The sequence below is a fragment of the Barbus barbus genome (genome assembly GCF_936440315.1).
Source record: "Barbus barbus genome assembly, chromosome: 2".
In the NCBI taxonomy this organism is placed as follows: domain Eukaryota; kingdom Metazoa; phylum Chordata; class Actinopteri; order Cypriniformes; family Cyprinidae; genus Barbus; species Barbus barbus.
The window spans coordinates 21948681-21974731 of NC_136730.1; the positions used below are offsets into that span (position 1 = coordinate 21948681).

The 26051-nt window shown below is 38.4% G+C and overlaps 1 protein-coding gene across 5 annotated transcripts in view; it reads left to right on the plus strand.

The window, feature by feature from the left end:
- Positions 1-16486, plus strand: part of LOC306877482 (chromodomain-helicase-DNA-binding protein 9-like) — a 60294-nt gene extending 43808 nt beyond the window's left edge. For 2 of the 5 annotated variants that reach the window (XM_079429248.1, XM_079429252.1), the window contains 22 exons: positions 67-237; positions 420-605; positions 1003-1113; positions 1561-1757; positions 2162-2361; positions 2473-2632; positions 5078-5167; positions 5710-5813; positions 5901-6018; positions 6134-6191; positions 6747-6795; positions 6912-7164; positions 8000-8205; positions 8323-9195; positions 10331-10491; positions 10709-10939; positions 12871-13048; positions 13595-13734; positions 13861-14082; positions 14200-14337; positions 14446-14550; positions 15223-16486. In XM_079429248.1, the coding sequence (XP_079285374.1) occupies positions 67-237; positions 420-605; positions 1003-1113; positions 1561-1757; positions 2162-2361; positions 2473-2632; positions 5078-5167; positions 5710-5813; positions 5901-6018; positions 6134-6191; positions 6747-6795; positions 6912-7164; positions 8000-8205; positions 8323-9195; positions 10331-10491; positions 10709-10939; positions 12871-13048; positions 13595-13734; positions 13861-14082; positions 14200-14337; positions 14446-14550; positions 15223-16098 (4827 nt within the window). In that variant the 3' untranslated portion in view covers positions 16099-16486. The remainder of the gene's footprint in view (positions 1-66; positions 238-419; positions 606-1002; positions 1114-1560; positions 1758-2161; positions 2362-2472; positions 2633-5077; positions 5168-5709; positions 5814-5900; positions 6019-6133; positions 6192-6746; positions 6796-6911; positions 7165-7999; positions 8206-8322; positions 9196-10330; positions 10492-10708; positions 10940-12870; positions 13049-13594; positions 13735-13860; positions 14083-14199; positions 14338-14445; positions 14551-15222) is intronic. The other 3 variants (XM_079429249.1, XM_079429250.1, XM_079429251.1) reach the window with 3 other exon arrangements.
- The last annotated feature ends 9565 nt before the right edge of the window (positions 16487-26051 follow it).

Genomic DNA, 26051 nt, shown 5'->3' on the forward strand with positions numbered 1-26051 from the left:
ACACACACACACACACACTTGATGGTAAAATTCCTATTGGCTTATTTTCCTTTTTTTAATCTACAGGCTCAGGCTCGCTGCCACCGGATTGGACAGGATAAAGCAGTAAAAGTATATAGACTAATCACACGTAACTCATATGAGCGAGAGATGTTCGATAGAGCCAGTCTAAAGCTGGGATTGGATAAAGCAGTGCTTCAGAGCATGAGCGGACGAGACAACAGTATAGGAGGAGGGGTAAGTCATCAAATGTTACGCATGTACCAGGGGTTTTTTCTTTAGTTTTTTTCTCCAGCCCTCATTACATTGTTGTTCTCTACATGGAGATTTGCATGGTGTTGGTGATGGATATTTTTTGTACTGGTGTAATATATATTGTCTGATTCCATTCACTGTCTTTCTCTCTCAAACTTTTATAGCAGATGCAGCAGCAGCTCTCTAAGAAGGAGATTGAGGACCTTCTGCGGCGTGGAGCTTATGGTGCCATCATGGATGAGGAAGATGAGGGGGCTAAATTTTGTGAAGAGGACATTGACCAAATCCTGCAACGCAGAACCAAGACCATCACTATTGAATCTGAGGGTCGGGGCTCCACCTTTGCCAAGGTCAGCTTCTTTCTTTCATCTTTTATTTCTAATAATATATCTAAATAAAAAGAAGCTTTAAGGGCTCCCTATAGTTTGTACTGTAGCTGTAGTTTTGGAGTAATGTTTGAAAATTAAGAAATTAAGATGCAATATTAGTATTATAATTTTACAGTAGTTGTGGAAATATTTTTTAAAACTATTCACTTGTTTGTTTTCCTCTAAAACATATCTTTTGAAGTCATTAAAAAAAAAAATCATATCACAATAATTATCAGAAAAACAAAATACTGGAATGTATTTTTTTTTTGTCTGATATTTTGCAGTCCTAATTCTTATATGTATTTAAGACCTGCAAGGGTCATTTTAGAGACATTATTTAACATGTTGTTCTCATTTGTTTTTGCTGTGTTCACAGGCCAGTTTTGTAGCTTCAGGGAACAGAACAGACATCTCTCTGGATGACCCCAACTTCTGGGACAAGTGGGCTAAGAAAGCAGAGATTGACATGGATACAGTCAATGGCAGAGTATGTTATACACAAACTCTGCCATAATCAAAGTTTAACAGTGTAGCAGAAAAGCCCGCTTGCTCCTAGCTGACTCTTCAGTGCCAGGATTACTTTGATAACTGCCTAGACATCTGTGTTAATAAAAGAATCAAGTTACAGAAAGCTCCTTTGACTGTCAGTGGCTGATGGGAAAACCCCCAGAAATGAGGTTTTGAGCAGGGCATTGCTGTAAGAGATGACAGGATGCTGGGTAACATGATTGGTATTTAATGTAATGTAGTCTTTGAAATAACTCAATCTTTGTTTTCTGTGGGCTCTTCTGTATTTTAGCTGTAAGTGCTGCACTTGAGAGCAAACATCAGTTTTAGTGAATGCGGTTGGCCTTATTTAAATGCATAGCACTGCTCGCAGTAAAGGTCAGTGGTTCTGTTTTAACTGTTGTTATTTGATGTGGTTTTGCTACAGAACAGTCTGGTGATCGACACCCCTCGTGTCAGGAAACAGACCCGGCCGTTCAGCGCTACTAAGGATGAGCTGGCCGAGCTCTCTGAAGGGGAGAGTAGTGGAGATGACAAACCCAAACTCCGCCGGCCGCATGACCGCCTCAACAGCTATGGCCGCACAGAGTGCTTCCGGGTGGAGAAAAATCTGTTGGTGTATGGGTGAGTGATGGCTAGTGCTCTACCGATATGGGTTTTGTTATATGCCAGTACAATAACAATATATACGCAACTATTTAAAAATTATGTACGATTTTTATTTTTGAAAGATGTTTCTTGACCAAACGTTTGTGCTGCTTAAAAATTTTTTCCCCCAGGATTCTTTAATAAGTGGAAAGTTCAAAAGAACAGCATTTATTTGAAATAGTAACATTTTAAATGACTTTACCATCACTTTTGATCAATTTAACATGTTTAAAAGTTCATTGTGCTGTATATATACATATAATACACTACATAAACTTTATAGCAAAGATGCAAATAAAGGAAGTGAGACTCTTCTCAGGCAGAGTTCTTGACACTGATGATGAAATGTTGAACCATTGAATTTGTTTCTGTGGTCGTAGGTGGGGCCGCTGGAAGGATATCCTGGCTCATGGGCGCTTTAAGCGTCAGCTGACCGAGCGTGATGTGGAGTCGATATGCAGAGCACTCCTAGCATACTGCCTCGTTCATTACCGTGGAGATGATAAAATCAAGAGCTTCATGTGGGATCTGATTGCTCCCACAGAGGACGGCAGGACCAAGGAACTTCAGAACCATTTGGGTATGAGGACTGCAATTCAGTTACCTTTTGCATTTTGCTACAGCCAGGATTAATGTCTCTTTATAAAGCATGTGACATTATTTTGATTTTTTTTTTATGTGACTTCTGCAGGTTTGTCGACTCCAGTGCCACGAGGCAGAAAAGGAAAGAAGATGAAGACTCAGTCTAGCTCATTTGATATCCAGAAGGCAGAATGGATCCGAAAACACAACCCAGAACACATGTTGTCTGATGACGGGTACAAGAAGCATCTGAAACATCACTGCAACAAGTGAGTATTGCATCGCAAACACAATACACGCTACTGTTTGATACACCAAAAATTTGGGGTCGATAAAATGGTGTTTTTGAAAGACGCCATGTCTACCAGTGTTGCATTCATTTGACAAATAATACAGTAAAAGCAGTAATACTGTGAAAGATTATTATAATTGAAAGTAACTAGAGTTTTCTATTTTATTATTATATTTATAATTATATTATAATTTTTTTTTAATGTAAATTATTCCTGTGATGCAAAGCTAAATTTTCAGTAGCCATTAGTCCAGTCTTCAGTGTCACATGATTCTACAGAAAACATTCTGTGATGATTTGATGCTCAAGAAATGAACTTTCTTACCATTATAATGTATCTGTGTTTAAAAAAGTTATACTGTTTAATATATTTTTTGAAAATTAGAAAAAATATATATATAATATATATTTTTAGAATTCTCATTTCACAGAATTCAGTTCAAAAGAACATAATTTATTTGACACAGATCGTCCCCATTATAAATGTCTTTATTCTTACTTTTTAAAATTAAATATTAATTTCTTTCTGAAAAAAAAAGTCGTATTGACCCCCAAACTGTATTTGCATGATCTGATGTAAAATGCACAGCCATATGGCTGGTGTTAATGGAGGTTAACACATTACAGCACCGTGTAACAACAAAGTGACCAGTCATTTGTTTGCTGTTTTTGTTAACAGCTGATGGTAATGCAATGTAGGCAAGTCAATGGTTTTGACAAATTAAGAATAATTTAGCCTTAGGGAAATGAGAAGTGATGTTCAGGTAATGTTCACATGAAGACACTAAAGCTCACAGATCCGTCTCTGGTGAGATACTGTAGTCAGGTGTTGGCAAGGAAGGCAGTATTAATATTGCTGTGAGCAGTTTCACAGTTCTATATGATTTGTTTCTGCCCACATGCAGAGCTAAATAATATATATATGTATATGTGTTTGTGTGTGTGTGTGTGTGTTTGTGAGTACATATCATTTATGATCTGACTTTTGAAAAATACAGCCTGTTGTGCAGCCCACCAATAACATTAGGCCATAAAGCAGCAGTAACACCCACTTTCAACCACACAGCCACTCAGCTACATGTGAACACCTCATTAGATCGATATCTGCCACTCTGGAGGAAGTGTGTGATGCAGTGATAAAAGGGGAATCTCCCATTTTACCCCTTTGATGTTTTTGTGGTAGAGCCCACTCTCACACACTTGTTTTGGGGTTTTTCTCTTAGGTAATGGAAGATGAGAGGTGCTTTCAGGTCACGCTCTTCAGTTCTTGACACTTACGTTGTCAAACTCACAATCAAATCTGGCTGGCTTTTCCCATTCTGTATTTTTGTTTGTCACAAACGCTTAACAGTTCCTGCATTAGAAAGCAGCATCATGTCATGCTATAAACCAGACTGTGTGATTGTGCTTTGATAAATGAACTGTTCTGGACCAGGATGTGTGTGTTAAGAGAGTTTATTACTGTAAGGCTGGCTGCATCTAGGGCTCTCTGCCATTGGAGAAAGTTCCCTATTGTTTAGAAAGCTGTCCTGTTTTAACACACACACACACACACACACATTAAGCGATGACCTGGGACACAGCTGTCAGCTTTGTATGCGTCTGCATTTTTTCTCAGGGCTGAAATGCCACTAATGTTACGGTGAAAGTGTGAGTTTAAGTATGAAATACTGTAAATTCTCTACATGAAGATCATAACATGGACAGATGTGGATAAGCTTGAAAGCAAAGTTCCCAGTCATGCTTCGCATATACATACACACTCACACAAATGTTCTAAAAATATAGGTATAGGATTCCGATATAGGATTTTTAAATTTTCTTAACTGTTTTTAAACGTTGATGTTTTTGAATGGTTACATTGCCTACATTTACTGTCATGCATGCTCTCTGAAGCAAATTTCATTAAAAGAAAAAAATGAAAAGGCTGTATGTGTTATCACTTATTAACACTAGCCATATGGCAGTGCATTTTGCATCAAATAGTACACATAAACCCATTTACAGTCCTATTCAAAAGATTGGGGACAATAAGATTTTTTGTTTTTGAAAGAGGTCGCTTGTTAACCAAGGTTACATTTATTTGATCAAAACTACATAAAAGTAATGTTGTGGAATATTATTACAATTTAAAAATGATGTCTGAAAATTATTTGTGTCTGCAATACAGCTGTATTTTCAGCAGCTACTGTATTATTGCAGTCTTCAGTGTCATATGGTTCTTCAGAAATCATTCTAATATGCTGATTTGGTGTTCAAGAATCATTTATTATTATTATCAGTGCTATTAACAGTTACAGTTTTACAATAGAAAGTTCAACACATTTTTTTAAATGAATCATTTGTAACATTCTAAATGTTTTAAACTAAATATATTTATATAGAACACTTTGAGCTCAATCGCTCTGTCTCTGTCTGGCAGGGTGCTGCTGAGGGTTAGAATGCTGTACTATCTGAAACAAGAGGTGATTGGAGTACAGTGCCAAAAAGTGCTGGATGGGGCAGATGCCAGGTAAGCACTGCCATGGATCCTCTCGCCTTATTACTGTCACTAGCCTGGGAAACCAAAACATCTGAGGAGCGTATTCTACATGTATTGTACTAATAGTGGTAGAAGTAGCAGTACCAGTAATTTCAGTTTATAAGAGTTCTTAGTATTTTAAATGATTTTTTTTTACATGCTGGTAATTTGTATTTCATTTTAAGCCATATAAAACTGATCAAAACCTAATAATATAAAGCAATTCACTTGTGTATCATAGATCCCTTTGCATATTGGGATTATAAATAGGTCCTGGTTTAAGCCAGTATGTTTAGTAAGAGGAACATCAAAGCGCCATCTGCTGTTCTGCTGAGGAAACTTCAGGAACATACACATGTAATATCAATATCCGTATTTAAAAGAATAGTTCACCAAAAATAAATTCAGCAAATGACAATATCATACTTAAATTGTGGTCTGTTCCAAAATCTAAACCTGAAATAACCTTAGACTAAGATGTATAGCATGTTACTGCTAACAATGGCGGAAATGTTTTTTTTGCTGTCTCGCAGTGAGATAGAGATCTGGGTTCCTGAGCCGGATCATTCAGAGATGCCTGCTCTGTGGTGGGACATGCTTTCGGACAAATGTCTGCTGTTAGGAGTCTTTAAGCACGGTGAGTCTGATCAGCTCTGTTACGCTCAAGGCTTTCTGTGTGGGTAGGTTTACTCTTTTATCTAATGGTTGTTTGTATGTGTTGTAGGTTATGAGAAGTACAACACTATTCGTGCAGATCCAGCACTGTGTTTCTTAGAAAGGGTTGGGCGGCCAGACGATAAGGCCATCGCTGCTGAACAGAGAGGAAACGACTTTATGGATGGGTAAGAGACACAAATATGTGCTCCATTCATACAGATAGAGGAAGTCTTTTATCAGTTTCTGCCTGCAGTAACACTCTGAGATGTTTGTTTATGTGTGCTTTATCTGTGTGTGCAGAGATGTGGACGACCCTGAGTATAAGCCTGCTCCAGCTTTGCTGAAGGATGATATGGAGGTATGCAAGTGGAGAAGAGAGAACTGGGCCTGATAAGAATGTTACACACACAAGCTCAAAGAACATCAATTAGAGTGACTTCAGGGATGGGCGAATTTTAGAGTTGGTTGCCTTTTCAATTCATGAGTTGGAATTTGAATTGAATAGGCCACAGCCCATAGTATGTTCAATTGGCATGACACGAAGAGGAATGTAGTTTCAATAAACATGGTAAAAAAACAGAGGTGTTTGTTAGTTCAATATGTTTTGTGACTAAATGGCTGCCTATTTGTTCCCTGATATGTAGAATACTGGAAAATACTTTGTGTGTGTATTTACAGTATTTATAATCATTTTATAAATCAACTGCAGGAACTTGCATTTAATTTTCAGTATAAATGTATATAGAATACATATAATGTTCCTGGAAATATCTTATATGCTGTGTGTATGGCAACATGCACAATAACTCATACTAAAACATACTGTTACAAACATTTACAACAGTTTCCTGTGTGCTACCTCAATTCAAATTTAGTTAAAATTCTATGACTTAACATGTGCTCTTACCTTTAGGATGATGCTTCTTCCTCAGGAGACCTGGTCATCACTGATACAGGCGGAGGTATTGACAAAATATAGTGTTATATAGTGTTTCTCATTCCCTTTTTTAAATAAACACTTTTGAGTTAATATTAAGTTATTGCTAGTCTTTAGCAGTGTGCTTGTGTGTTGGTGCAGAAGGAGGGTCTGTATTAGATGGTGGTGGTGGGACTTTGGGTGCTGGATCAGGGATGTACTGGCCCTCAACCTCCACACTGACGGCCCGACTGCGACGTCTGATCACTGCTTCTCAGCGTTTCACCAAGAGCAGACAGATACTTCAGATTCACCAGACACAGCAGACCATAACCCCTGCCCTCTACCCTCTGCCCCCCACGATCAGCGACACACTCAATCCCAAAATTGCTGCTAAGATTGAAAGACAACAACGGTGAGAGACTATATTTAACGTCAGCTGTGATACACTACACTAACATTTGCCCTTCGATTTGAAGTGTGGAGGAGTTAATGCTAGTTGCATGAAATCGGAGCCAGTCTGTAGATTTTTGGCCATTGGAGTTGATAGATATCACAGAAAATCATGTAGTGGATGATGGTTAGTCTCTCATTTTTTTTAGGCTTTAGACTATGATTCCATCCAGACATTTAAAATTTTGAGCTGATTTTAGAACACTTTTTTTTTTTTTCCATTGTCATGTGTCTCCTAGCAATGAGGTGCTTGTTTCTGTGTGAGTTTGTTGTTGTTTTCAGAAAAGCTTTAAAGTCTGATGTGGTGTGTGATCCTCAGTCGTTCAGTGTTTGATGCCCAGTTTTCTCTGTAACCATTTAAAAAGTCTGCAAGTGTAATATTCCTAGTGTTATATTGTTTTAGTAATGTAGGGTATTCCAGCTTAGCTTTAGTTCGACTTAAGAATGCACAAGTATGTTTTTATGCTTTTAAAAAAATAAATGAATAACACTTGACAAATAATGTAAACAAACATGAGATGTGGCCTAGAAAAAGCTGTTTTATTTGACATAAAATGGGCAGCTTCCCACATGATCAGCCATTCAACGGGGTTAATAAACAGAAACATCTTGAATCCACTACTTGGATTTAAGACGAGAAAAAGGCGAATATAAACCACAGAATTACTAGGTGCAGCTTTAAGAAACTTTATAAAATAAATCTTTGTATGATTGCGGTTCACTTTTTTGTCTAGAAGTTCTTTGTGTGGGCCAGTAACTTTGTTTATGAATTGATCTTTTTTTCTATTTCTCAAAAGGTGGACGCGGAGAGAGGAGGCGGATTTCTATCGCGTGGTTTCAACATTTGGGGTAGTGTTTGATCCAGATTTGGGCCGCTTTGACTGGACCAAGTTCAGAGCCATGGCTCGACTGCACAAGAAAACCGACGAGAGTCTACACAAGTACCTGTGTGCCTTTATTGCCATGTGCAGGAGGGTCTGTCGCCTGCCTGCTATAGAGGGAGGTCAGTGCCACAAACATCTATCGATGCACAACATATGCTCAACTTGGTTTGCCGCCAGTCTGCCAATACATTATCTTGTGCTCATTCATCATCAATTTTTGCCTGCTTTCCCCTCAGATATGATGGACTCCTCTCTTGCTATACAACCAATCACAGAGGAGCGTGCCTCCCGTACCTTATACAGAGTTGAGTTGCTGCGGAAGATAAGAGAACAGGTGTTGCGTCACCCACAGCTTTACGAGCGTCTCGCACTGTGCCAGCCAGGACCAGATCTTCCAGTGTGGTGGGAAACAGGATCCCACGATCGGGATCTTCTGCTTGGGGCGGCCAAACACGGAGTCAGCCGAACAGACTACCATATCCTCCGTGACCCGGAGCTCTGCTTTATAGAGGCACAGAGAAACTACAGCCAGAACAAGGGAACTGCAGTACAAGTCCAAGCCCAGAATCAGACGCCTTCACTGGGACAGTGTCACATCCCAACCCCCCTCCAGCATATTCAGGCTAAAGAGGCTTCTGCTTCGCCGCTCCCAAACCAAACTGAACTGAAGGAAGAGCCGCTGTCAGAGGGAGAGGAAGAGAGTGGAGAGCAAAATCCCAAGCTGGAGACACCCTCTATCAGACCACCCACACCTTCAGGAGTGGATGAGAAAGATGACATCCACAAAGTGGGAGAGAACGAGAGCCGGATGGTGGCGGCCAGAACAAAACCGCTCACGCCGAACTCAGTAACTCGAAAACAGAAGAAGTTGAGTAAACGGAGCCGCAGAGAGGCCAGGAGGGGGTCGGGATCTGACTCAGACTCGGATGGCTCCTCATCCAGCTCTTCATCAAGTTCTTCAAGATCTTCTTCCTCATCCTCGTCTTCATCACGGTCTGGATCCAATTCCTCGTCTTCGTCTTCCTCCTGTTCTTCAGGCTCTTCGTCTTCATCATCATCGTCATCCTCATCTTCAGAAGACAGTGACAGCGAGGAGGTACCAAAGAACGGTGAGTAGTTATCTGATTAACTTAAATAGTAAGCTGTCGCCTTTCTACAGTAACTGTAAGTTTTTATTTAATTAATAGAAATTATTATTTTTATTTAGGGCAGTTAATTGATTAAAAGTGACAATAGAGAGATTTATAATGTTCTAAAAGATTTCAGTTTCAAGTAAATGCTGTTCTTTTGAATTTTCTGTTCATCAACTATTTAGAAGCACAACTGTTTTCAACAATAACTGTGACAAAAAATGTCTCTTGAGCACCAAACCAGCATATTTGAATGATTTCTGAAGGATCATGTGACACTGAAGACTGGAGTAATGGCTGCTGAAAATTCAGCTTTGCCATCACAGGAATAAATAATTTGAGTTGTAATATCATTTTTATGCAACCTTGGTGAGCCCTTTTTTCAAAAATATTCAAAATCTTACCAACCCCAAATTTTAAATGATAGTGTGTGGTGAACAGTGTACAGTATATGGTAGTGTTTTTTTGTTTTAAAAAAAAATATGACTGCATGTGTGTGCCAGTGCAAAAGTGATTTTAAGCACTTTTTCTCGGGTAGAAGGCAGACCCAGTAACAGCATTCAGGTGTCCATTCACTTGACTCACTGATGCATTAATCAGTTATGAGGGTCACGAGTTTTAAAGCATGCCCAGAGACTATTTTAAGAGAGAGAAATGCTTTATTCAATATGTATATCTTCAGTGTGGCTTAAAATGGGAAACAGCTTGTGTAGTGCATACGTCAGTGTGCACCCTATATACTGTATACTGCCCACTATTTCTTAAAAATATGTGAAGCTTTTATGTAATAAGCTTTTAACATGCTACAAAGTTGCGATATATCTTCTTTCTATTACATGTTTACATTCAGCAAGTGGCGTTCTGTTGTCATTGCAGAAGTAAATAGTTTGAATCCAATTTTATGTAAAAATGTCCTGTCTGTCAGCTGAGTCAAGAAAAGAGATTGATATTGCATCTGGTTCATTCATCACACTGGAAATGGAAGGTCAAGTTGAGCGTTAAGTACATTTTGACAAATGTACTAGGTTGTTTGAGTTTGTAAACCGTGAAATGGATAATGTTTAAAGTATGTTTGATCAGTATAACACTGTTGCCTCTGTCTGTATTCCGGTAGCTTCAGCAGTGCCTGGTGTTAAAGGCTTTGACGAAGACAGCTTTGCCTCTATCAACACTACACAAGATGACATGCAGGACAGTCATGTGACCAACGGTATCTCTAACCCTCCCCACCCTTTCCAGGGAGGTTATATGCTTGCTGCCTCCTACTGGCCAAAGGTGAGCAGCCCAGGCCAACATCCGTTTCTGGTCTCTCTCTATCAGTGTATCTTAGTTTCGGCTCTGTCACTGTAAGAGCAGTGTTGTTTCATTTATTAAAAAGTTTGGAATATTTGGAATATGTTTTTTCTCTACCCCACCACAATCATAATGTTCCACCTTAAAGTACAGTACTTACTTGTAATGTCCTTACATTAATATTGTCCACGCATTGCAGGACCGTGTCATGATAAACCGGTTGGACAGTATATGTCAGGCAGTGCTGAAGGGTAAATGGCCAGGGGTTCGTCGTGCATACGAAGGCAATGCAGTGACTTCTTTCTACACCACCAAACTCCTGGACAACACAACCACACTCACAGAAGACCCTTCAGCCTCCCCTCAGGGTTCAAAGGTGAAGAAGCATGTTGCAGACAGAGAAAAGGAGTTCTCAGTCAAAATCAATGACGTATGTTATTTTACGTTCTCCCCCACAAATGCCGATCTGCAGTGTTATTGCAGTGTTTGGCATGTTTTGTTTGTTTTTATTGTTTGGTCTTCCCCCTTTTCCTCCAGTATTTGTTTGTTTCTTTCTTCCTTTCATTTTGCTTTGAAAATTTTGCAGCTTCAGTTTAATTTTTAGTTTACATTCTCAGCATTTTTGCTTTCTATATCTGTCTGGAGACCAATGGTATATTCCTGTGACTCTTGCTCTTCACTGAAGTTGCAACATTCGCACATTAAACTAAACCCAGTGCACAAAATCAGTCTTAGCCTCTGTCCTTTGCTTTAAAGGTGAAGTGTGTAATAATATTATATTAATTTTTATACTTTATTTAAAGGTGTCATAGAATGCATTGATACAGTATTTTAAATTGTTCTCTGATATCTACACAGAAGGTATGTGGCTTAGGTAAGGGCAAAAAATCTCCAGAAACGATTTTACATGTCCATTTACAACCCTAGGATTTCTCCCTAGAATGAAACGGTCTGTTATTGGCTTATTTGGCAGGGTCATGAATAATAATGAGCTCTGCTCTGATTGGCTGTTTCACAGTACGGCTCATCAGCAAGAAGGAAGCACAGGGAGGAAAATATATATTTAAATACTTTCTCTCGCAGTTATATCGTCGGGTAATTATACTGTATTATAAAACGCAGGCATCAGGGAGCCGTTATTAATATGCGAGGCATTGAAACTGCTTTTGAACGATCCATCGATCGCGTTATAGTTCACTTTCAAGAGACGCGATCACACAAACTATGTTTACATTATAGAGCAACAGTACTTACCACACATTTCACAAGATCAGATGCTTGTCAGTGGTGCTCAGGATCTGTAAGTCATTCGCCATCATCCTCATCTCTCCTTACTGAGAGTGAAATCGTATGTACTGTAACAGGCTACCGCTAGCAAGGAGCTAACCATGTCCCTTTAGTGGCTCGCGTTATTTGCTTTCTGTGCCTTTCTGAATACAGACACCAACCCATCCCTGCACTTCACACCCCCTGCACGGCCTGGAACATAAAATTTATTTTGTTATTTTCGCTGTTGTCCGCGCTTGTTTATTTACAATACCTGCAGAGCTTCTGATGGTTCGGCCGGCTTAGAACAAGGGCGGGTTTATGCAAATGTTGGGGGTGTAGTGATCCCGACTGTTGCGTCACAGTCGGTGTTATGTTCTGATTCGCCTGTTTTTCAGTGGTCTTTTTTAATCACGAGATTTACATATGAAGGAGGAAACTATGGTGTTTGAGGCTCACTGTATGTCATTTCCATGTACAGAACTGTTATTATTTAAATATGCCAGGGTAAAGACAGTTTTCCATTCTATGGCACCTTTAAATATTTATATAATTCATTTTAATATTTTACAATGTTACTGTTTTACTGTATTTTTGACCAAATAAAATTCTGTGTGGGTGAGCATTAGAGACATGTATACATTTCTATTTTTGATAAACAAGTAGTCCTGGTTGAAATATTTCTTATTAGCTGAGCTAATGTTGCTAATATCCAACTGGTCGTGATGCTCAAACACACAAAGCAATGTTTTGATAAAACCAACTTGTGAGAATCAACCAATGTTCAACTTATTTTTTTGCATATTAAACTGAGAATAGAAAAAGTATTTGTGCACCAAAAAAATTACACACATCAGCTTTAAGCCGTATGACTTCACTGTGTTTCTGTGTTACCTCAACCCACTAGAGGCGATTTGCTTAAATTCTTTTCTGTATAAAACCTGATGCCATTTATAACCTCGTATGAGTGTTTCTATATGTGGAAACTGTTCTCGTTGTTCTTCACTGGTCTCAAACCAGTATCATAGGCTTCATAGGGACCTGCCCTATTAGCAATGTGTCTTTAACCTCTGACCCTTGGCCTGTGTCCTGCAGCAGGAGGGCAGCCTTAAACTGACCTTCCAGAAGCAAGGTTTGCCTCTGAAGCGCCCCCTGGAGGGTGAGGAGGGACCTCTCGCCCAGCAGCAGTACTTAGCCCGGCTACAAGAGTTACAGAACGCATCTGATACCAGCCTTGCAGACTACACCAAAACACAGAACAGCTATCCACAAGGTAATGTTCAAGCATATTCGTGACCCTGGACCACAAAACCAGTCATAAGTAGCACAGGTATATTTGTGGCAATACATTGTATGGGTCAAAATGATACATTTTTCTTCATGACAAAAATCATTAGGATATTAAGTAAAGATCATGTTCCATGAAGATATTTTGTAAATTTCTTACCGTAAATATATCAAAACTTAATTTTTTTATTAGTAATATGCATTGCTAAGGACTTAATTTTGACAACTTTAAAGGCAATTTTCTCAATATTTCGATTTTTTTGCACCCTCAGATTCCAGATTTTCAAATAGTTGTTTCTCGACCCAAATATTGTCCTATCCTTACAAACCATACATCAATGGAAAGGTTTCAGAAAAGCGTTCTGATAATGTATAAATCTCAATTTCAAAAAATTGATCTTTACGACTGGTTTTGTGGTCCAAGGGCGCACATGTTCAACCAGATATCTGCTTTACCCACCAACCACACGGCACTGTATGCAATATAAGTACTGGATGACACTAAAAGTGCATGTTCCTTGTCTTACTGTAGTACTGCCAGAGCAAATGCGACTGAATGGAGTTATGGACGGACAGCCCGTAATAAAGAAGAAGAGAGGACGGCGGAAGAATGTGGAGGGGATGGACCTGCTGTTCATGAACAGAAACAAGCCTCCTATGATGGCAGAGCAGGTTTGACTTGCATATGACCTGTTTTTTTGTTTTGTTTTGTTTTTTACTTCTCATTTTATATTCAGAAATCTAAAAAGTTGGCATGCTTCAGTATCAATAAGGCGAATGCATGACCTATATTTGCAGACTCCTGCTGGCTGGAGTAGCAGTGTCGCCAGTACATCCGCTCCCCCTGGGTTGAGCACACCTCAGGGGCCCAGCACCCTTGATATGGAAAGCCGCGTTCCCGTCATCAGCCTCAAAGATGGGACGCGACTAGCCGGCGAGGACGCTCCAAAACGGAAAGATCTTGACCAGTGGCTAAAAGAGCACCCAGGCTTCGTGGCAGATGTGGGATCCTTTATTCCCGTAAATAGCAGATTTTTTATTAATCTCTGGATTTAAAAAACAAACAAACAAGTTTTTATTTCAGATGACTGTCTGTAAAAATATGTATGCAAGTTTCTGATCATACCTCTATTGCAGACCGCAAACAAGCTGCAGTTTCAAGATGGCAGACCAAAACAGAAGAGACATCGCTGCAGAAACCCAAACAAAATTGACATCAACAGCCTAACTGGAGAAGAGCGAGTACAGATCATCAACAGGCGAAATGCTCGCAAGGTGAGTTTGTGATGGTAGTAGATTTTATGGACATTTTTATTTCATTTATTTTTTTTTAATGATACTGAGTGTTGTTTGTAATACTTGTTTTACATTTCTTTGTTCCAGATTGGTGGTGCATTTGCTCCTCCTCTGAAAGATTTAAGTCGGTTCCTGCAGGAGAATCCAGAGTATGGTGTCCCACCAGAGTGGGCTGACGTTGTTAAACAGTCTGTGAGTAAAAAGAGAAACATTATTCATTTCAAATATAGCGCATTAACAGAAATTAGTGGTGCCGCACTATACCGACATGATGATAACCATAGTATTTAAAAAATAATAATAAGTTAGTACAATACATTCGATAATATTGTAAACAATCCAGCACTGTGTAATGCTGGCTACCACCTTTCAGAAAGAAGACAACTGCACACATTGTGTAGCTACTGCTGCCACACAAAATCATGTTGAAGGAGACATTCTACCCGCACTCATAAAAGTGAGCTTGCCAGTGTGGGAGTTTTTGGATTTCATAAAAAAGAAGTGGTGTTAGACACCCCAGTCTGCTGGAAGTGCCAATCAACAGCAAGTTCTTTTTGCACAGTTATGGTTACAACCTCTCTGTCCGCCTCCATACACTCATGTTTTGAGTGATTCATTGTCCAAAAAAGAGAAAGCACAAAATGAACAAAGTTCAAGATGAATTCGACTTCTAGCAGTAAAAGCTAGCAATAGTTAGTATAGTTAGCAGTAATAGTGTTATCGTGAATTCTTTTGGCCACAATAATTGTTACGAAAATGATGACAGCCCTAAAATATGATTCTAATTTGACCAAAACCTGAAGGAAACCATAACGTTATGGATGTTTTTTCCTACTTGTATAACAGATGTGTTTGTGTTTCCAGGGTTACCTTCCTGAAAGTATGTTTGACCGTATATTGACCGGACCCATTGTTCCTGAAGAAGTGAGCCGGCGAGGACGACGTCCCAAAAACGCTTTGGCAAAAGCATCTACTGTGGCCAGTGCCAACGCCGCCCTGGGGCTCAACCCACTCCTAACCAACAGCCTCCTCGCCGGGCTGGACCTGCCTAGTCTTCAAGCTCTTCAGCACAACCTCCAGAGCCTCCAGTCTCTCCAACTCACCACCGGCCTCATGGGACTGCCTCACGATCCCACCAACATGGCCACCATGTTTCCGATGATGCTATCCGGAATGACTGGTCTGCCGAACCTCCTCGGAATGAGCGGTATCCTCGGACAACAGGACACGGCGGGTGTGGCTTTGTCGAGCGATGATGACGGGAAAAAGAAGAGCAGTGGAGAGTCTGCCACACCCAAAGGGTCGGCTGAGACTTTGAGTCCTGATGGCAAAGCGGAAAGGACAGAGGGTCAAAGCTCAAAAGCCACCACCTCAACTGCCGCCAACTCCAGTCAAACAAGTGCGTCTGCTTCAGGCCACCCACTGGCCCTCAACCCCCTTCTCCTCTCTAGTATGCTCTACCCAGGGATGCTTCTTACGCCAGGCCTTAACCTGCCTGTGGCCAACCAGCCGCAAGCTGCAAACACTCAGCCAACCCCACCACTGCAACCTGCTGCCTCCGAAGCCATGGTGCAGCTGCCCGGCCGCTCGGAGGACAAAGACAGCGATGAGGGGGAGGAGCCCGATGAAAAGAAGGATACCAGTGGTCCAGAGGGCTCAGCGAAGGCGGAGTCATCTTCCTCCGAGTCCGGCAGCTCCTCCGAGTCATCTGAGGATTCCGATTCCAGCGACGAAGACTGAGTCTTTATACATGTATAAATAAATATTATATATTTATATACATCTCTTAGAAATGTATACATATAAACACATATAGGAATTATCCTGCATTTACTACATCATGTTTTTTGTTTCCATGTAAATATAACTAAAGTGTTGTGTAATGAAGGGGAAAAAACGGAAAACGGAGATCCTAGAGAAACTGAATTGAGATTTCAGTGTTTGTTTAGGTACAATGTTGTTTCGAAGAGACGTTTTGCATGTCGAAAAACAAAACAAAACAAAAAACTTTGTGAAATTGTATTACACCATGATGTACAATTGTAACAGACAAGAAGCAAAAACTAAAAGGCATTATTGTTATAGTTATGTCGGGATTTAATTTTATTAAAGAGATGAGGACGCCGTTGCTCATTGCAGAGCTGTATAATTAATATATTTTGTTTTGGGAGAAAGAACACATCGACTGTTTGGGTTTCATTTGTAAATACTTGAGCAGGATCCTGAACACATAGACTTCACAGAGCATACCTACAGATCCACAGCAATAACACACAGGCAGCTTATGAATGTCACTGAAGCTGTAGAGACCTTGCATTCGTTTGTTTGTTCATTCGTTCGTTCATTCCTCCATCACAAGTTCTTGTTCATTCACTTCTCTTGTGATTTATGCATCTGTTTTACCGGCCCAGACTCTGCCTCCTACCCAAGGTCTGTTCTTTCTTTACTCTTTCTTTCTTTCAAATTCTTTTCATACAGCTATTTTACCCAAAGATTTGAGTTTTGTACATGGGAACATGTAATCCATCTTGCCAACATGCTGTACGGTGACATCCACAGTGAACCATTCATTCTTTAAGGGACACATTCCTCACAAAGCCTCAAATCAATGTGTGTGCATATGTTTGCTACAAACATAACCATTCAGTTTCAGATCACTTTCTTCACATCCATATATTCATGTTTCTTTTAGCATTCAGATAGCACTGTGTGTGTGTGATGTTCTGTGCATATGAACACTGTTGCTTCAATTTGCATGAAAATCTATGTGTCCAAGGTCCTGTCAGCTTCACGTGCAAACCCCCTCGTGATAAACAGCAAGTGCACATGATGCTCTCTTTTCCACAGACTGCTACAGTATTGTCATATTAGCTCATCGCATTTGTAATCCACGTGAGAGTATTGAGAGGAATTCAAGTATTTGCAGTAGTATTTCAGTTACTCTATTAGTGCAGATGAATTGATAGTAGGATTGTTAAATGTTACAAAGGTCAAAAATCACACGTTCCTTTAGTCTGTCAAAATGCAGATCCACGTAGTCGCCTCGCTGCTGTTAGATGTAAATGACTGATCTAGAAGTGTCCTTATGCCATACTTCAGTGTCTGTCTCTCATAACACGATTCGTCGCAATCCAGCACCTCGGCCAACATGATGAACCTCATTGGGCGTTTTGAATCAGGACGTATTCGTTCTCTGTTATGTGTGCTGATGTGCTTGTTCTAGACTGTTAAGCTCATTCGATTCACGCGAGTCTCTGCTGCGTCACGTTTGTTCATATTCAGGTTCGGCTTCTGAAGTTTTCCATTTGTGATGCAAATTTCTTCGGGATGCACTGCACAATGCAACTCTTTGCCTGTCTCACTAGTGAACACTGTTATATTAATGGGTCTTTCCAAGCATGTTTGATTTCCTCCATGGTTTCACACAGATGCCCTCTCTCTTATCTATCTCAGTGTAACTTTGCCTCGTTAGATGTTCTGAATGACGTCTCCTCTCCACTGTGGCATCAGATCTTCCTCTTTCCAGTTAGTTCGTGCTGAGCCACGCACTTTGAAACTGTGTACAGGTATTGCTGCTTTCCACTTCTTCCCAAACCCGCACATGAAACCTATCTAGTTCCTCTTTTTATGACATCCGCAGCGTTAGCATTTCATTTCACTGAGTGATGTTCTGAGAAGAATTACAGCTTTGACTGAGAATTGGACATTCATGTTGAGTTTCCTTTTTTTTCGTATATTAATTCAATATTTTGGTTGTATTTCCTGTTGCGTTATGAACTGCTGGACTACTGACCAGAATCAGGGCAAGACTTGCCGTTGTGGCACAAAGACAATGACATCCACCATGCAACAGCAAATGAAATAGAAATACACTACTGCAAATAAACGTTTGTTTTCAATTATGTAAATGATTGAATTGACGGACAAGAGTCGTTTGTTTTCATGGCTTATTTTGTTTCATATTTTTAATATTTTGAAATTAAAGCCCCTCTTTTTTTTTTTGGCTAAATGTGTTTTTGGACAGTTGCAATACTTGCAAGTTGTGGCCTGTGTAGTCAATTAATGCTTCTTGTAGTGCAGGATTCATGTCTTAAAAAGTTTGTAATTTATTGATTTACTTTCTATGAAGTTCTATAGAAGAAATTGAGGTTTAATTATTTTTATTAAACATATTCTGACTCTACAGAAAAATCTTGTCTCATGTGAAATTTGTCAAATGTATTTGTTTGTTTTAAGCTGAAACACCAGTTATTAAAATCTAAAACTGTCTAAAAATCTAAAAATGTTTTTATTAATCTGTGATGATAAACTGAGCTTGTTTGATTGTGGTTGGAATGTTAAAGTATTTTAAGGTATGACAGTGCAGTGCACAAATGAGACTTGTCGAAAAACACGTTTGTCGGTAACAACATGCAGCACAGAATGTGACCATATAATGCAGTGATGGCCTAATAATGTTATATAATGATTGAGAAGTAGAGTAACATTAAATTCACCCTATTCAGAAATCTGACATGATCAGAAGGAAAATGCTGGCTGTAATTCTACAGTAATACTGCACTAATAACAGACAACTAATAATTGACAAACAACATATATTCTTTTTTTTTTGGTCGTTTGTGACTTCACACATCATTACAGGGCTTGGACAAAATGAGAAAAAATGATAGGGGTTAATATAAATTTTGTTAGCTACAGTGAAAAACGGAAGCATTGCAATTATCATATATATATATATATTCATTGTCTGTATTGTCTTGGTTGTATATCATTGTAGTATACGTTTTCAAGCCAAATGTGAAATGGGTGACTTGTCAGACTTCCAAAAAGAACAAATCATGGCAGCCCATTTACCAGGGGCATCTGTAACCTCCTCAACCTCCCAATGGAGAACAACAGTCTTTACGGTTTTGGCAGCGTACACAAAGCTTGGCTAGAATTCATCAGAGAAGAAGAATAGTGGGTGAAACATGAAAGAGAATGATAGAGACATTAAACACTAAGGAGGATTGTGTCAACGCCAAAGTACTACAGACAGCAAACCTCATTTACCTGGAAGATCGTGTTTCCACAAAAACAGACCACAAAGAACTTCACAAAGCCAACATCCATGAAAGAGCTGCAACTGATCAAATTTGAATCACTGAAACTAATGCTAAAACGTGAAAAAGATAGTGTCACGATCATAAAACCAAATCACCTGACTAGAGCCACTATTGACCTTTCTGCAGAAAAAGATTGAGAAGCCAGTTCCCTCCTCCAACATCTCTAACGCAACTGGCAGATGTTTTGATAGACAACATTCAGCTGAAGACTATTTAGCAATTGTATGAATCTCTTCTAAGAAGGTTGGAGATAGTATTAAAGGCAAATGGTGGTAAAACACATCTTAATAAATAAATATTGCTTGTTTCGCAGGTGTTCACATTATTTTGTCCAACCCCTGTACATTCCAGAATTATGAAAGTACATTAAAAGTAAACTAGCCTAACTACAGAAGACCGTGATGTGTGTTGTGAGATTTGAGCATGGAGACATTTGGCTACTTCCATGTCTATGAAACGTGGGACAAAGAAAATGAATTAGTGAGCAACACAAGTGCTCCTGATATCAGAACAGTTGTTTCTGTCCCTCGGGATGTTTGTAATCTGGAGAGAGATCTCTACAGCTGCAGCTCTGCCAATCTCATCAGAAGACAAACAGCCCTGCCTGATGTTACACACCTGTATTCACACGATGATGATATGTACTCAACTATTCAGTGTGTTGTACATCAAGGGAATTCATCAAGTTGTTGATTAGACAAATGAGGCATTTGATGCAGTCTCAGCTACTCACTTGTTTCATTTTTCCCCTTCGCTGTTTTATACGATCAATCATATCTGACAACACAATGTAAATATATATTTATGCATACTGGTTGCATGCTGCAAAAAAAAAAAAAAAAAACTTTTTTTTTACACTAACATTACTCTAATAGTGGACAGGAAAATAATCAGCATTTTATATTAGATATATAATAATTTGCTTTGACTTCAATACATTAACAATATCAAAGCCAAACACGTAATTTTGTGTTGCACCTTTCAGACAGTATAATTAGGTCTTATATATACTATACATTATTTAAAAGTTTGGAATCAGTAAGATTTTTTTAAATGTTTTATTTTTAATAGTATGCTCACCAAATAATATTAATTGTTTCTATTTTAATATATTTTAAATGTAATTTATTCCTACGGACCAAGCTGATTTTTATGCTGATTTGGAGCTCAAGAAACCTTTCTTATTAATATCAGTCGTGCTGATTAACATTTTTGTATATAAAAAAAAAGAAAAGTTCTTTTTTATTTCAAATATTAATTTAGTAGCGTTGTCACTTTTGGTCAATTTAATGCATCCTTACTGAAGAAAAGTAATTTCTTTCAAAGAATAAAAACAACAATGAAGAACAACAAAAATGCTAACAAACTTTTGAATGACAGTGTATATAAAGCCATCTTTATATTTTAAGAAGGCTCTCCATGGTTCTTAACATACAGTATAACATTTGAATTTGAGTCGATTTAACAAGTCTATGTAGACTAAAGGGCATCTGAATATAAAATAGCGATTAATAAATCAAACCTTTTGACAGAAAGTGCTACAACCTGTAAAATGAATCAGTGGGTCAGTGCTGTCATGTGCCGTGTAGATAATGCTTTGACCCTGTGGACACAGATTAATGAAAGGGGCTTTTTCTGCATGTTCAGCCTGTGATTTGTTACCACGGACAGACTCTGATTGACAGAGCGGCCCTGCTCTGTTTATCAGTAACCATGTCTTTGCACGTCATCAGGTTAAATGTCAACTCACGTTGCCTGGCAGGTGAAACACACAGTCTGTAACAATCTGAATCAACAAACCTTGCTAACTGGGACCATGCTGAAGTATGTTTGCAGTACCTGCACCAATGCCAACAGGAAGTTCAGTGTGTTGTCATAGAAATCACAGCCCTGACTTCCACAACAGTGCCAAAGGAAACGTACTTAGGCAGGAGATTTTACTGATGCATTTCTAAAGAGCACATTACTGCCTTTGGACAACATCTGCTTATACTGAGATACTTTGCAAACAATTTTTTGAAGACTCCATACAGGAATCTCTGGATTGTATTATGGGGTGCAACACAAGTAAAGGTACTGAAATCACGGATCCATCCAAAAAGCCTAAAGATAGACCCAAATCTGCCAACTCATCGGACAAAGAAGAAGAGGACAATGTCAATGAAATCTCACACACAGAGAATAATGAAGTTGTGACAGAAGACAGCTGATAATGTTCATTTTCTGGTTACCTTCCTCAAGTTTCTATGGTAAGATGCACATATTTGTGTTTTGATATCAGCTTGTATTATAATATTGCATACTAGTTTATTTATCTGCTCTAGTGAGCGACATGCATCAGAAACTGTTGAGAAGATATCATGTATTTGATATTATATTTTTTATCTGTTAGTTGCCGTTTCTATTCGGTCCAGCTGTGATCGGCTGAAGTTTCCAGGAGAGTGCAAGGAGATCTGCACCAGCCTGTTTCTTTACATGATATCTATATATAGGCCTATATATATATATATATATATATATATGTGTGTGTGTGTGTATGTATCATGTCATCTCTGTCCATCATAACTACTTCAATACCTTCTTTCTGTATGTATTTTTGGTTCCCTGTATGACCAGACTGCTGAGGAAAGTGCCAAATGTTAAACATTCATTGTTATTGTGACATTAGCAGAGATTTTCTTATATTATTAGCCGATTCTATTCTTTAAGAATGTAAATAAATATTCTTAAGAAATGAAAAATGCATTATTTATTTATTTGACAAACACCCACACACACACACACACACACACACACACCCACCCACACACACACACACACACACACACACACACCCACACACACCCACACACACACACACACACACAAACAACCACACGCTTTAATTTTTACCATTATGATAATTCAGTAAAGTATGTGAAGTCAAAAAACATGAGCTCTGGAATTAACCTGAAATATCTTCCAAGACCAGCAGATGCCTCTCTCTGTCTATTTACAGATTTTTTTTCAACTGCTTACACACAAAATATTCTGAAACCTGACACTCAAACACCAGAACCACACACCAAATCTGCAGAACCATACACTAATTCTTGGCCTTTGACTCAGTTTTCAATTTGCAACACTTTTTGCAAAACACATCACACAATTGTCTATGTAAGACACAAACATCTAACAGGAATTAATATTATGGCAAAGGTGTTTGCAAATGCCGTGCTTCATTTTGCAAGAGATGTTTTTGCATTTTGTGTGTGCAATTCTTGGATAGGTGTGTAAGTTTTGAAAAAGAAAAAAAAGAGGCAATTTTGAAAATGTGTGTAAGCAGTTGAAAAAAAAACTCAATTTAAATAAGCTTATTAATGTTTGATAAAAACTGAACCTTTGTGAGATCATGTACAATGAGAAATTGGAAAGTTATTAACAAAATAAATAAACAAGCAAACAACTAGATAAATAAATTAATAAATTAATTAATAAAAACTATTTTTTTTGTATTTTGTTAGACTAACTAGGACACGTCACAGCACTTACATAGTGTTGCCCTTTTGTTGAGTTTATTGTTTCTATTGTCCTCATTTGTTACTTTCGATTAAAACTGCTAAATGATTCAATATAAATGTAAAATAACAAGTAAACGAGTAATATTAACAAAACCAACACATAAGACAAAAAATAAATAATGATATGTCAGAAGTTCAAAATAAAATAAAAAAATTTAATTAATATAATACAAAGTAAAGAAAGAAAGTCAACAAATTAAAGATGTTACATAGTAGCTATATTAAGTAATAAAGGACAATAATGTGTTATAAGGAGCCTTAAAAAAATAATGCTAATTTACAAAGTTGTTTAAAAGTCTTTTGTCAGAGTGGGGACTTTCCATTGACATTTATTATTTTTATACTAAGCTAATTATATTCTCAACCCCTGGCTGCAACTAAACCAAACAGTTTTCATTTTAGATTTTGATTAAAACTGTATTTAAGATGTTTTCCTCGTGGGGACTGTTCTGCTTCTCATAATGCAGGCTAAGTGTTTTTAGGTTTTACTGCATTATTACAGTCTGATCTCATAATGTAGGCACAACCAGACTCATAAAATTGGCACAAACGGCTAGGCAACACTAGGGGGCAAAAGTGCTCTATAATGGAATGAGCGTTTTCTCCAGCTTCCACCCCTTGCTGAGAGCATTTAATGCGAAATGCATGTTTTAGATTATTAGCACAGAGTGGGTTGAGCTCGCAGAAAAGCTATTCTATAAAGCCCAGTTTCACAGTCTCATCAGAAAGACAGCAGGAAATTGCTGCAAAATATTATTATTACGCAAATGGATACTGTGAATGAATAAAATGTTTGAGGAGATAAATGAAAAGCATTTTTAAAGAAAATGTAGCACCTAATAGCTTTTTAATTTCACGTGATGCATGAAAAGAAGGACTTAAGAGTATTTCTCCTGCCGTTTCCTCTTAGTATTGATGAGAGCAAACACACCTGCAGTGAGCCGGTGTCTTATCTTCTCTTTATTAGTTCATTAATATGAATGCTTCAAATACCCATTATCTCTGTGGTTACATTAAACCAAATGATCCATTGATGTTAACGAAATGTTATGCTAATACACGCGCTCCTCTGTGGGAGCATAGTCTAGTGCAGCCATTGATTGACATCAATTTAATTTAATTGTTGTCACAGACAATTGGCTTTAGAAATATCGCTTCACTGGGTAATTCTGTATGCAGTGTGACCAACATCTGGATCTGAGATGATTCAATTTACACCTCTGAAAAATGAAATCCATTTTCCTAAAATATCACATTTTTCATATCAGTTTAATAAGACAAGAAGATCTTGGAGGAATGAGGATACTGGGATGTTTTGGGAGGTTAGAGATATACTATTCTCTCTGACAGGGTTCCTCTTCTTTATTTCAAATATTTCGTATACACTCAGTAGCCACTTGATTAGACATGTACATCGGCTTGTTGATGCAAATATCTAACTGTATTAAATGTGGCAGCATGCATAATAACAGCACGCAGATTATGCATGCAGATGGACAGGAGATTCACTTGTTGTTCAAACCAAACATGTGAATGAATAAGAGTATCTGCAGATGGGATTTTCACACGCAAAAGTCATACATAATGAACCAAAAGCAAAATTATCACCATTCTTGAAGCAGCAAGCCTTTGTTAATGAGAAAGGCATGAGAAAAATGACCGTGACCACCAAAACTGGACAGTAAAAGATTAGAAAATGTCATCTGGTTTGATAAATCTCAGTTTTGGATTTCATGATTATGTATTTTTGTAGGCCAACCTGGAAGTGTACATCCTCTGGGTTCCCTAAATAGAAACCCAATAAGATTTTTCCATTGGCTTTTGGATTATTACAGAAAATAAGCTCTGTGACCAACAAGCGTTTTGATTCTTACATGTTTTGTTCATTATGATTACAACTTTTATGCATTTTAAAGCCTAAATACAATAACCACACGTAAACAGATAAACAGGCTATAAACAAACTGCAACACAGTCACATGACTTCAACATCAATAACAACTGCCTTTTTCAAGTCAAGTAAAGGCTTTGAAAACTTATTGCTGATGTATTTTCTTGAGACATGAGAATATATTAAGCTTGTTTTTACCACAGACCTTATTTCGGACATTTAAAATGCTAAGTGCTAAAACGCTAGCCCACAAAGTGCTAAAATGCTGACTCATTTCCGGGTTTTAGCCTACAAAAATACCTGGTTACTGCAGTATTCTATGGTTCATATCAGTGGTGGTATTTTCAAGATTCTTTTCAATAAACCTTGTTTAAATGCCACAGCCTATGAAGTAGCCTACTGCTTCCCATGTGCAGCCATTTCACACACATTCTCAAATGGCTACTTGTATCAGGACAACTCACCCTATCACAATGCACACGTCATTCCAGGCTCATCACACAACACCACCACAATGAGTTCAGTGTACTCAAATGGCCTCCACAGTCACTAGATTTAATTCCAACAGATAGATGCAGTTGAATGACACTCTCTTCATTTCCAGCACCATGTTGTATCTGCAACATTAAGAACTGAAGATGTAATGTGTGATGATAAAGTGTCCACTGAGTGTATACACATACATTAAGACTGTAAAGTTGAATTGAACTACACATTCATAATTAATAATTAAATAAGTCCACACATACAGTATCTTATAGTAGAGCTAGTTGTGTATGATTGATCTCTGTCTTGCTTCAAGGTGAGTGAGACAAAGCAGCTGGTTCCCTGTATGTGCATCATGTGTGTGTTGACTGTACATGTGGAGTGTGTGCTGTGTGATCTGCTCTGTCTCAAGGTGAATGAGAGTGAAAGCAGCTCTCTGGCAGCTGCAGTGTAATTATGTGAAAGCTGCTGGTGTGTGTATATAAAATGCCTGCCTGGCAGGTGTAGCCATTCATCTCCCAGATGAGTTTTTTTTTCTTATTCTTTTTTCAGAGCTGAGGCAGAGAGAAGTCTTTTCAGCGAAAATGGAGAAAAATGGGAAAACATATTCTAAATGTCATTCATTCAGCCACCATGTCACTCTGACCTTAA